The 14,335-nt window shown below is 33.9% G+C and overlaps 1 protein-coding gene across 1 annotated transcript in view; it reads left to right on the top strand.

Annotated features, from left to right (window-relative positions):
• The window catches only part of LOC150098077 (vesicle-associated membrane protein 4-like), a 100,141-nt gene that overhangs the window by 63,791 nt on the left and 22,015 nt on the right, over nucleotides 1-14,335 (top strand). Inside the window, exon 5 of the mRNA XM_090406380.1 lies at nucleotides 5,770-5,870. Coding sequence (XP_090262506.1) covers nucleotides 5,770-5,870 — 101 coding nt within the window. The remainder of the gene's footprint in view (nucleotides 1-5,769; nucleotides 5,871-14,335) is intronic.

Here is a 14,335-nt window from a genome sequence, read left to right as displayed (position 1 = left end):
GAAACTTAATAACTTACCACGTATAAAACCAACAGTAATAACTTTAATGAATTAAAGGTACAAATATTTCATACTGAAAGTAACAGTACATCATTAGTGTAGAACAAACAGTTAAAGGAATGGAATACAAAGTACAGAACAGTCGGTGGATTACCAATTAAAATTGTTGCTGCATGCCAGAAAATTACTATTAATAAAATATTATTAAATAATTCTTAAAAACTATTTCATTGATGGTTGCATAAGATAAGAATCTCCCAAACTTTTTTTGGGGGGGGGAGAGACAGTCATTTTGATTCAAATTTGGCCAATGTAAAAGGGCTTCGCAATTTTCTTTAAAAAGGTGTTCATATTTAAACTTGCATTCTGTGGAGAAGACAAGCTTTATCTCACTGGGTATTATGTTTAGTGTCAATACTATGTTGTGCTAGACCAGACTAATGAGGTTTCATGTATTCGATATAATACTTTTTTCCACAGACATGCCTGTTTGTCCAAAGTATGATAAATTACATTCACACGGTATCTGGTAAACACCAGCTAATGATAGAGGATCCAGTTTGTCTTTTGTAGATGGCAACGAGTGAGAAATATTTGTTGATAGGAAAATATGTGAGAATAAGATGATACTTCTTCAAAATTCTGCCAATAGTTTCTGAGATGCCTGAAATATAAGGGATTAGAACTCTGTGGTCTGTTGAAGAATCCTGAGGTGTTGGAACATAGGAGTCAATTATCTGCTGGATTTGATTAGGGTTGTAACCATTAGATTCTATTAACTCTTTTATAGTGAAAAGTTCTTGTTGCAAGCTTAAGGGTGAGGAGCACACTTTATGTTCTCTATTAATTAAAGATTTGATAACACCAATTTTTTGAGAGGTGTGATGAGCAGACTTTTGATGAATGTATCTACCAGTAAAGGTAGGTTTTCGATAGACACCTGTTGATAAAGTACCAGAGGATGTGCGAGTAAGGAGGATGTCCAAGAATGGTAAACTACCAGCCTTTTCTTTTTCCATGGTGAACTGAATGTGTGGGTGAAGGCTATTTATCTGTTGTAGGAATGTGGTAAGTTCCTCTTCAGCACTATACAGGTTTAGAGTGTTTTGATCCTATTTTTTTTTCACAGGCTCTATTATTTTTGTGCAAAATTCTATAACAGTAGTTTTTATGAAGACATATATTGCATTATTATTACCCTGAGATCCCTTGTAGTCAAAGACTCATCTAGGAAGTCCTTTTGTCATATGCACAGCTCATCATACTGCACCTTAAATACACTCAAATTCTCTGCAGATACCACACTCTCAGGCAAGGCATTCATTCCAATCATTCACAACTCTGTATGCAAAAAACCTGCTGCTCACTCCCTTGTTCACACCCTCCTTATACAGCTTCCAGGGATGACCTCTTGTTCTCCCCTGATCTTCCACCGTTTTCTGTAAAACCTCTTCAACATTGATCCTACAACAACCCATTATCAATTTGTAGGTCTCTATCATAACACGTTTCTTCCTTCTATCCACTAGACTCTGTAGATTGCATCATCTTATCAATCTTTCCTCATATTCAAAACTACCTTAGCTGTGTCTGGACTCTTTCTGACATATCTTCATCCTTTTGAAAACCAGATGACCAAATCTGTGCACAGTAGTCAATGTGTAGCCTAATCAGAGCCTTATATAATGGAACAAGAATCTCCTTACTTCTACAAGTCAGTGTCCTCTGCATCATTCCCAGAATTTGTTGTGTTGTCCTCACAATTTTGGCAATGTGTCCTCTAAATTTTAGATCCTTATCCACCATCACCCCAAGATCTCTTATTTCCTGTATCTCCAACAATATATCCCCCACCAAGCATAAATTCTACATCCCATCTTTGTTTCCCAAATTTTAAAACCTTACATTTTGCAACATAGAACTGGAATCCTCACTCCTGTGCCCATTCACTGAATGTATTCAAGTCTTCTTGTAAGTCCACAACATCAGCTCTACTCTTCATAGTTCGTCCCAACTTTGCATCATCTTCAAACAGCTGAATATCCCAATATGAATATCTTTGCCAATATGATTAACATACAGGTTAAACAGCAATGGCCCTAAAACAGATCCCTCACGCACACCACTAGTGACTTTCCTCTTCTGGGAAATTGCTCCCCACATACACAACTTGCTGATACCAATCAGATAACTAATCTGCAATTCAATGCACTAATCTAATATCCAATCCACTCTAGTTTGACTATCAACTTATGTGGTAATGTATCAAAAGCCTTTGAAAAATATAAGTAATCTACTGTGTTTCCCTTTCCTCTGTCCAATGAAGCCATCACCTTATTGTAATAAGTAAGTAGATTATTAAGCATGATATCCCTTTAGCAAATCCATGCTGTTCATCAAAGATAATACCATTATTGTTAAACCAGTTCTGGATCCTGGTTCTCACCAGCCTCTCCACCACTTTAATCACATCTGACAACACATATAAGATAATGTCATACACACAGCTCATCATATAGGAGATTGGTTATTAAAAGGGTTTTTATAGGATTGATGCAGAGGAAATTTTTCAATACATGACTAGTGGTAACAGGAGAACTTGGGGCATCCCTGGAAATTGAGTAGGGGTGTGGTTAACAATGATGTGAGGACTAGATTCTTTACTTGGAGAATGGCAGACAACCTACTCTGAGTTTCCAGAGTAGGTTGTGAGTGCTGTCTGTGATTGAATTTAAAATGAATCCTGACAGGTATTGTGCAAATGATAGTGTTTAGAAATGTGTAATAATAATAATAAAAGTTGATTTATCAGGTCTATATACTTTCTGTAGTTTTTTCCCAGCATATTTCTTTAAGAACTTGATTATTCTTCCAGTAGATTTATTATGAAATTTACTTTTCAGAATAAACTTAGACATTAATGTTATTCACTCAGTGTTATCCATATTATTCCCTTCTTTGTCTTAATTTCCATTCTAATGGCAAATGGTTGCTATCACAGAAGGATCTTAATATCATTATATTATGAACCTAATATATTATTAGAAAGTTCATTATTTATCCTCCTCCTAGGTATACATATTCATATAAATGTTATGAAGTTACTTGAAAAATTTTCGAGCTATCATATTATCATTTGTTTCACTCTCCTGGTCTGTATCTCCATATTAAAATTCCTCATTAATAATTTTTTTTTCTTTTCCTTAACACTAAGTATCATTTCTTTATTCATTCATTCATCTTCATTATTTCTTGCACTGTATTAACGCACTTCCATGTGCAGCTGTATGGATTCAATGATTGTATGCATCACACTATCTCAACTTCTTGTCTGAAATAGAAATTCTTTAATCTCATTACAGAAGAAAGTAACAGCTAATAAGCAGTGATATCCTTCCTCTTTTCCTTATTCAGTCTCTTCTAACAACATTATAATTGCTATTATGTGTTTGACCTCAAGAATGTCCTGAAGCCATGACTCAAAAATCTCACAGTATGTAATTTAATTTCTCCAGTTAATAATTCAAACTACGTGGAATTATTCTCTCAGCTCTGTGTCTTGGTATATAAGAATGTGATACATTTAAAATACACTTTGCTGACTTTCTCCTCCATTATTTCTCCTCATATTATTACTTGGAATTCCTTTTACCTCTTCTTCCAGCCAGTTGCCACAAATTTCATTTGTCATTTCTGAATCATTTTAAACTTGAATTTTATGCCTTTACTTAGCTTAATGGATTTATTTAGATGGCTATCATTATCATCAAACCACTTCCAATTATAAACAAACTAATCTCATAAAGTGTGATAAATCCACTGCTTTGACCATGGATTCCTTGATGCTAAACCTGGATAATATATAGTAGAATCTGGTTAATTGGGGCAGCCAGTTATTTGGGACAAATCTTAAAAAATAAAACCAAATCAAGAAAATTGGCAGAGTTTTCTTTGCTTATTTGGAACAGGAGATCAAAGCACTCAAGATTATCCCTCTGAGGTAATTGCTTGTAAATGGTCAGTGGTTTAAGGATTATTGGCCTGAGGAGAGCAAAGGTCATACCATTCTAGACTGCAGCTTGTAAATGACTCACCAGCTTTGTTCCACACGTGTTTTAGATAATGCATGTGAATGACTCATCATTTCTCTCAATGACTCAAGTTATACAGTGTAATATGATTAACAACCTTCTAAGGGGAACAGTTTCTAACATAGCATCAGTTACGTGCACTTGCCATCTTTCATGCTGAGCCAGCACCCAATCGGAAAAATCTAGAAATTTTTCAGTGCTCTGTTTTTGGATAATTTTATTTTTAATTTTATAAATTATAGAACTCTATCATGATTTCACTAGCCAAAAAACTGCCAAATCAAAGGCCATTTGCCCAATACCAGTCATTGTCGTCTGGCAAAGATAACTGGAAAACCAAAATCTATGATTACATGCTTGATACAACAATAAAATAACTGCAAGAAGAATGGACATGCCATGGAAAACATGGAACATCTCAAAAAATGGAAGCATGAAGGCAATGATCCTGATGTTGAGGATGCCCTAAATTCATTCTTAGCTAGCTCCTATGAAGTTAGGAGCTAACTAAGAAGCTAGGGTCATGATGATTTCAAACAGGCTTATATTGAAAGACTTTAAGGACAGCAGATCATTGTTTCTGTCAATATTCTCAATATCGACATTTAAATTTAAATATGTATTTCACTATTATAATTCATTTGAATAAATGAATTGTTGCTGAATGAAATGTTAGTTTGTCTTTTTATATCTTTTTTAGTATTAACATGAAAGTTTGCATAATTGGGTAGTCACTTAATTGCACCAAAATGTTCTAGTTACGATGTATCCCAATTAACCAGAATCTATTGTATTAATAAATTTCTGATTAAGCAGCTAATATGAGTGCCAAAGAATCCTCCCATTCATCCCCACTAGCATATACATCTCAGAATATATAATTTTTCTTACTTGAACTTAAGTAAACATTCCTATGATTTCACCTGCATGAAATATTTTCTACTTGTTGTATCACAGAATTGCTATAGTTTATAACACTAGCATTTAAAGAGGCATCTAATCCTATAAATTTCCTCATTTATGTGATATGTCTGTCTGGATATTTTATAAGTAATTATATTGTGTTCTATTAAATTTAATTTTCTTAGTTGCTATATAGACATGTATGAAGATAGTAAAAAATAGAAGAAAGTGGTTTGATTATGAATACACACACACACACACTATTATTTCCCATTGATAAATAATTCATAAATTCTGATTTTTCTGAGACTAAACACTTAGCACATTGATTGCTATAGAGTTTTTTGATTGCTATAGAGCTATCTTTGAAGAGATAGATTCTTCAATAGCTTGTTTCTGTTGGAAGTCAACTTTAGTATATCATCACTTATAAGCTGTTCTTTAACAGTTTTACATCACTGGGGAGTGATGTAGGACTGTTGTCTAGTTTGATATCCCCCCCCCCTCACTCACAATGATTGACATGGTAGTCAACCTGTTAAAAATGAATCTTTTGACAGTAGGAAGGTATTGCTCTAGTATATAATTTGAAACTTCAAAATAGCAATTTTTTGTGAATAAAAGTGCTGATTATTAGTTAAGAATTATTACTTAAGAGTTAATTATATCAGAAACTAAAGCTGCTTTCCAAAATTCTGCTGCTCTTATATCTGCAGATAAAAGCAGGATTAGTTAAATTTATCAGATTTCTCTTAATATTTGTGTATGCATCAAGGGTTCAAATTCAAGTTGGAGAGGTGTCTAATTTGATGAGAGATAATATAGGCAAGATAGCAGAAAGAGGAGCAAAGTTAGAAGATTTAGAAGACAGATCAGGTAATTAAGATGTTATATATATTAGTACTTAATTTGCATAATGCATCATTCTTTTGCTCAAAGTAAAAATGCTGTTTTTACTTTGTTTTTATGTTTGACTGAGGTAAAAAGAAAATTAAAAAATTGTGTACTTATGTAAAGCAGTTGAAATTTAGTTACAACTGAAAATTGGGATCCTTTTATCAGTGAATCATTGTTTTTAATTTATTTTAAGCCTATCTATTTTCTTCAGTATACAGTGAATCCAGTTTTGCTTGATGCTTGGTCTGTAATACAATGTGGATTCCTTCACCTGCTAACTGAATAATAGAATATATTGTGCTTTTTAGTTTATTTTAAAATATACCTAATTTTTAATTTAAATAAAGCTGTATTTCCACTCATCATGAAGTTTTGATTATTTCAAAATTTCCAGTACTGTGGCCAGGGCTGGTCTGAGAATATCTGATGCCCCAAGGTAAAGAAAATTCAGACGCCCCTATACATTGTCTCTCTATTTTTCATCATCTTGGGACAGATGCCAGAAGAAGGAAAAATCTCTGCACTTGAGGTTAAGTATACAGAGAGCAGTGGAGTGGAAGAAATAGAGAAAGGCAAAAATAATGTAGGATCATCAGCAAGCACCAGGACGGCTTGACTTATTTCAGTTTTTTATTATTAATCAAGGTTTTACTAATTTTTTTTTGAAATTGTTATTTTCCCCCGAACTATGTAACAAAATCTGGCGCTCCAAAGTCTTAGCGACCCTAGGCAATTGTCAAGAGTCACCTAATGATAAAACCGTCCCTGACCGTAGCTACTCAGAAGTATTTTCTTCTTTGGATTTTCCATATTGGCTGAAACATTTCTCACTTCTTTTCAGTTGTTAATCTCAAACATATAGTTTTCAACAGAAAATTGTCACTTTTAGACAAGCACAAATTTGAATGGCTACTGCTTTCAGTGGAATATGTAGCATGCCAAAAAAAAAAAAAAAGCCAATAAATTTTGTCATGAGCTACTTGGAGCTGTAATTTTAGATGGAAACTCCAGCTTTTCATTTTCATCTACTTTGCAAATAATACCAGCCACTGTATTATTATTATTATTATTATTATTATTATTATTATTATTATTATAATAAATATAGTAATAACCCTGGTATGAGACATTTATTGGAGGCCAGAAGTGGTTTGAAAAAGTTCCTTATTAGGTCTCTAGAGCAGGGTTTCCAGACTATGCAAAAAATAAATTAAATTAAAAATACAATATATATATATATATATATATATATATATATATATGTAAAATTGAGAAAAATAGAAAAAAAATTCTTACCCCACCCACAGTACAATGTGGGTGGGGTAAGAATATATATTTTTTCAAATAACCTTTTGCAGGCAGGAGTAACATAAAAAAAAAAAAGACAGTCTGTTTCTAACCTTTGAGTTAGTTATCAGCCGTAGAGAGTAAATTAACTATATTTATTATTTTATTTTGTTTATTGGTTGGTTAGAATGTTTGAGATTCATGCATTTTATAGTTCATTGACTTCAAAGACTGACGTGTGAATTTCAGAGAATGAAGCTCAAGTATAAAGAAATTAAAATATTTAGTCTAAACATTTAAATATATACAATAAATGCAATTCATTATGTTAAATTATTCTCTTTATCCTAAAAATAATCTGACAAATTATATTCTCTGTAGATTTTACAATTAATAATTTCTAATATTCTGTGTATCTGTTTATATGGCCATTCTACAGATTACAGTGAGAGCTCAAAGAATTATTGTGTGACACCTCAAAGGAATTCAAGGACTCATTGCAGGAGAGCACTAATCCACAATATATACAAACAACTCACCATCTCCCCTACTTAATCCTCCTCAAACTAGTACTACAATGACACTACTGCTATGAAACCGTAATTCCATATACTGCTTGCTATCACCAGAACAGTGTTTTTTTATCTGTAAATTGCTGTAATTTTAGATGGAAACTCCAGATTTTCATTTTCATCTACTTTGCAAATAATACCAGCCACTGTATTATTATTATTATTGATATAGTAATAACCCTGGTGTGAGACATTTATTGGAGCCCAGAAGTGACTTGAAAAAGTTCCGTATTTTCACTCTGACTTTCACAGTTAAATTCAATTCTGAGATGGACATCAAATACGATATAAAATAAATTAATGCAACATTTAATTAAAAGTTTTATATTTTCACTTGACTATATGGGAACTTTCTAAGTAGAATTTTATCTCATTGTTCTCTTTGATCTTTCTTTGTTTTGTTTATTTTATTATGTTTTATTGTTTTTTACTCATTTGTTCAGTTTGTCTTACCTCTCACATCCCTTAATCACATTAAAAGAGGTTAAAAAAACTCAACTAATATACTTACATGTATCTTCTTTTAAAATAGTTTCTTCAAAAACATCTTTCCATCAAATGCTAAAGTAGGCATGAAGAATCATTTCCTCTGGCAATAAGAATGCATTTAATTGAGTTGTTTTAAAGGCATAGAAGGAACTTTACTGAAGATTACATTTCACTTCATGGAACATATATCAATTACTTCCCATAAAGCACATAACATTCTCAATTAAATTAAAGATGCAAAGAAATTATATTCTTGTTTAATCCTTTATCCTTGGAAAAAGGATTAAAGGACGTGGATAAAGAATTAAATAAGAATATAATTTCTTGACATCTTTAATTTATAACTAAGTGGAAAAAAAACTTTGAATATAACATTCTCGCTAATATACGAAGGCTTGATATAGTATGGACTTCATGGATCCTCATTGGAGAGTAGATAAAGATGCATGTGAAAACCTTTTCAATATCATAAAATTTAACTTGGTAACTTTGCTGTATAACTGAGAGGAGACCTCCACATAGCCTTTAAAGGAATGCGGAGAACCGACCAGGGCTTCTAACCTAATGTAAAATTCTCTCCTTCTTGTGGTGCACCCTGTTGGGTATCTACTTGGATACTGAACGAACGAGGATGGGCTGGCAATTTGGGATTTAGCCGACCAAATTGTATTCTTATTGGTTAAACCAAAATAAAAAAAAAAATTATGGTATGACATGACAAAATTTCATGCCGGCTGGGGCGTCGCCTGGTTAAACAAGGCCCCCGTTGTTTTCACCAGGGAACCAGGGTGAACGGCGAAAAATCAGCTACTGGAACAAATCTGAAAACAAACCCCAACTCAACATCACCAGAGTTAAAGATCGGTACTATCAACATAAGAAGCCTGAATGGCAAAGAAATGGAGCTAGATGAGGAATTAGATAAGTACCAGATCGACATAATAGCGGTGACTGAAACAAAAAAGACAAAACTGGTGAGATCTTTCTGAGCAATAAATACAAAATGTTATATTTAGGCAATGCTAATTTTCTTGAATGGCAGTCAGTCTCAAGTTGAGTAATGTGGGCAAATATGAGAATGGGGAACTGGACAATGAGACTGCCTATGGTCCCACAGAAGGTTTTACTTAGGTAGAAGTGGAGGAATTTTTTGAGGCTTTAGAAAAAGCAACTGACACAATGAAAAAGGAAAAGGTGGTCCTCCTTGTTGGGGATCTAAATAGCAGAGTAGGAAGTGATTGTCAGACAGAAAAATATTTTGGGAAAATTTGGAGAAAAGAGCAAAGCTAATAATAATGGCAAATATCTGTTGGATTTCTGCTCAGGACATGGACTGGTTATTACTAACACCATGTTCCAACATAAAAATGTGCACAAATTCACATGGAGTGAAGAGGCAAGGAATAAGAAAAGTCTCATTGACTATATTATTGTTGATAGTGATGTTTTCTCCCTGGTACAGGACACCAAAGTGTACAGAGGATTTGAAATCGGAAGTGATCACTATTTAGTCTTGAGCAGGATAAAATTGAATTTCATATTGAAAAGAATAACATGTAAGAAAGTTTTAAAGAGAATAAAATTTGAGCAGCTCTCAGATGTGAACTATATACACAAAGATTATTGAAGAAAAAATGAAACAGTTTGAGAACAGGAATCAAACCTTGGGGATTCAGTGGCAAACTCTGAAGAAAACATTGAAAACAGTGAGGTTGTCTGCAAGGATAAAAAAAATCAGAACTCCCTGGTGGATACAGGAAGTTAAAGAGGCAGTGAAGGAAAAGAAGAAAGCATACAAAAGTTCCTGTCAAATAAGTCAGATTGTGCTCTTAGAGAATACAGAGACAAATGCAAGAACTAGCTAAACAAAAGTCATGGGAAGACTTTGGCAAGAAAATAGAAAATAAATATCAAGAAGTGGCAAAATATTCAGGAGGTTGTTGAAGAAGGAATGGAGGAAAGAGTGCTGTAAAAGGAGTTAGAGATGATAAATGTGACAGGAAAACGGGAGAAAAAGATATCCTTGAAGTATGAAGTAATTACTTTGAAAAACTGCTAAATGAAGCAAGCAGTGATGACAGCACGGTGGTAAAAAACACTGACCAGACATGCAGTCAGGAATACATATCCATACTTGAAGTAGAAAAAGCCATCAAAGGCTTGAAATGTGGAAAGGCAGCAGGAGTAGATGATATTTGACAAGAAATGCTGAAGTATGGTGGTATAAGAGTCTTACAGTGGCTGCACTGCATAGTTCATAAAGCCTGGACAGAGGGACAAATTCCCGATGATTGGAGTAGAGCTCTCATAGTACTCATATATAAAAAGGGAAATAAAACTGAATGTGAGAATTACAGAGCTATTTCCCTACTGAGTGTTCCTGGCAAGATCTATGCAAGTATACTTGAGAAACAGTTGAGAAGAATTGTGGAAGAAAAGCTTGGTGAAGAACAAGCTGGATTCAGGCCAAATAGAGGCTGTCAGGATCAGATCTTTACTTTACGACAAATAGTCAAGAAAGCATGGGAATATAACAGAGATCTGTATTTAAGTTTTGTCGATTTGGAAAAGGCATATGACAAGGTACTAAGAGAGAAGCTATTCAATACGCTACAGATATATGGTGTCAATGGGGCATTATATCAAGCAATACTTAGTCGTTATTTGAGTTGTAAATCAGCAGTTTGGATTTAAAATAGTACAGGAAGATGGTTTAATGTTAAATCTGGTGTGAGACAAGGATGTACATTATCCCCTCTGTGATTCATTATCTATATGGATCACATTATGAAGGAAAGTGGTATTAAACATGATATCAAAATTGGAGATGTTAATGTCAGCTCTTTGCTTTATGCGGATGATCTTATACTTCTAAATAAATCCATTACAAGTCTGCAAGATTCTCTGACTAAATTGAATAGCTGTTGTAATAGATATGGTATGAAGGTCAGCAATAAAAAGACAAAGACAATGAAAATTGGCAGAATCATTGAAAATGTCAACTGTGTTGTGAATGGAGAACCTATAGAACAAGTAAAACATTTCAGCTACTTAGGCATGATTTTTAGTGAAGATGGTAAATTAAATATAGAAATAGACAACAGGATCAGCAAGGCTGGTATGGTTGGAAGTCAATTGAATAAATTCATATGGAATAAGAGAGAAATTAGTCGGAGCACTAAATTAGCTGTATACAAGACAGTGTTCAAACCAGTTTTAACTTATGGATCTGAGAGCTGGGTCAGAAGTAAAACACTTGACCAGAGACTAGAGACCGGAGATATGAGAGTCCTGAGAAAGATTAGAGGAGTGAACAGAATGCATCAATGGCAATATCATATTAAAAACGAGGATGTTAGGAAAGAACTTGACATTGTCAACATCCAGGAATGCGTTAGCAGAGCTAATCTCAGCTAGTATGGTCACTTAAACAGAATGGGCAAAGAAAGATTAGCAAAACAATTCTTCTCTGCCAGGTTGGCAGCAAAGCGACCCAGAGGAAGACTAAGATAGACGTGGATTGATCCGGTACAAAGTGCCTTAGACAATAGAAATATAAGATCTGATAATGTTGGAGTCTTGACAAGTAACAGACTGATTTGGAGGAAAATTGTAGATAGGAAGTTAGTAATGATGTAATTTTTTCATGTTGTACTATCATATCCTGTACACCCCTTAAGGGTACATGGCAGGGATTTGATGATGATGATGATGAACTTTTTCTCCCTTTCCAGCTCTCCTTTTTCTCTTGTTTGATTTTTGCCTTCACTAGCATTCCTATTAGTTGTTTGAAAACTCACAACTTATTCACATGCCCATTACTGAGTTTCACTTTGAATCTCAGTGACAAGATGACTGCTTTAAAAAGCTTGATTTTTATTTAATTAAAAATATCTCTCTGCAGTATGCAAAATCTTCATACTGGAAAAGAGCTCTGAAAAAGAATGATAAAACTTCTCAGTGACAAAATGACTGCTTTAAAAAGTTGATTTTTATTTAAATTAAAAATATCTCTCTGTGGTATACAAAATCTTCGTCCTGGAAAAGAGCACTGAAAAGGAATGATAAAAATTTGAAGCAGTAAAAACTTGTAATAATGTGCTATAAAGCATGTTATTATGAGTTTCATTTCTTTAGTTATCTATTCATTTACAGTCAAATGGAGGGTAACAAGTGACACAAACAAAAAAGTGTACTAGGAATATCAAAGACAGTAGTAGTAATGATAATTATTGTTGCGTGAACCTTTTTGACATTAAAATCTGTCAAACCTTTTGGTATCTTACATGAACAAGTTAGAGAAAGGGGTAAAAAGAAATATATTGTAGCTGTCGCTCTTTAAATTCAATTGTGTTTAGAACTATTTAGTGTTCTAAATAATTCTATCAATGCCTGTGGTGACAAATTCCAGGTTATTTGCTTCTGTTAGGTAAAATAATGCAAAGAGACATAGCAGAGAGAACTTTTCTTTAATTTTTGTCACTGTTTTGTTATATTTAGTAACAATGTTATTTATTTATTTTTTATTTTATTTTTTTTTTTTGCCTGTTTCTAACCAGGAAATTTCCTGTGAATTTCATATTTAGAAAATTTAATTACTATATTAAGAAAATTATATTACTTTATCATATAATTAGTAACCTATATACGTAGGCTGTTCAATAAGTAATAAGACTATATTTATACAGAAAACAGATTACTTTTAATCGTCATCATTTACATGGTATTTTTCATGGTAACTACTGTGAGACGCGATGCATTTGTCCCAACGTTGCGTCCACTTCTTAAACACATGTGAAAGTCCGGTTTTTGAGAGTTCTTTCAAAACTGCCTCTGCAGCTTTTACACATGCTTTGTTGCTTTAGAAATGGCGGCCTCTTAGTGGTTTCTTGAGCTGTGGAAACAGCCAGAAATCGCACGGTGCGAGATCAGGACTGTATGGAGGGTGTGGTAAGATATCTGTGTTGTTCTTCTGCAAAACGTCCACTACACAACCAGCAATATGTGGCCTTGCATTATCGTGGTGCAGTAAGAAGCCATTCTTCAGCAATGGACACTTCCTTTTGATGCGCTTGATGATAATCACTGCTGTGTTGATCATTGTCTCTGTGATGGACGTTGAAGGTCTTCCCTCACATTCAAGGCCTTCCACATTTTGCCTGCCTTCCTTGAAAGTTTTATGCCAGCGAAAAACACTTGCCCTCGACATTGCTTCATCGTGGAAAGCTTTGTGTATCATGTTAAAAGTGTCTGATGCTGATTTTTGCAAACGCACACAAAATTTAATCGTATAACACTGTTCCAAGGACGCTTCCATTTCGAAGACTGGTCGCGCCTCGTAGGCGTGCCAAAACAAGCTTGCGTTTAGTCACGTGACACTCTGGCACATCAGCCCGTATATGCCATCTATCAACCTCTTTTGTTAATACAGACAGCAACATTTCTTTATTCCACAGAAATTAATATTGTGATGAGTGGTTTTGCGACAGTAAAATTAGTCTTATTACTTATTGAACAGCTCACGTATATTAAGTTCGAGTATATTTGACATACTTCTATAAAGGCACATTATTATGTTAAATTTCATTCCTCTAGTTATTTATTCATTTACAGTTCTTTGTGAATTAGTTTATCTATGTATACTTTTATTTTATGTTAATTCCACCCCTTACAGTTGGGTAACCTTTTGCACAAGTAGTATAGTGGGTAGGCTAAGAAACTGCTTTGGTTCTAAATTAACAAATAATCAGTCATTTTATTCTCTAACTTTCTACTAGAGGACTTTATTTCAGCTCTCCTTCTTCTCTTCTCTCTTACTTGCTTTTAGAAACATAAGTCACTGTGCTCCTGTCTGCAAGAGCTGTATTTGAATCCTAGTGAGGATCCTGTGTTACAGTATATTTCTGTCATCTGTAAGGACAGAAAAAGGGATAGACCTGCCCATGGATAAGTCATCTTCTTGGGTAGCCACATCCACCTTTGCAACAAGTCTCACTCAGTACTAACATAAAAGCAATTGCCAATTACTTCTCAATTGGATCTCTTATTACAGCATGCTGTACCCAATGTAGGTATGACCTAGAATGACTTTGGATT

The sequence above is a fragment of the Typopeltis vanoorti genome, chromosome 16, assembly GCF_054136105.1.
Source record: "Typopeltis vanoorti isolate ZY-2024b chromosome 16, IOZ_Tvanoo_1.0, whole genome shotgun sequence".
Lineage (NCBI taxonomy): Eukaryota > Metazoa > Arthropoda > Arachnida > Uropygi > Thelyphonidae > Typopeltis > Typopeltis vanoorti.
Note: the sequence above shows the minus strand (reverse complement) of the source record. Positions and strands in the feature narration are given on the sequence as shown.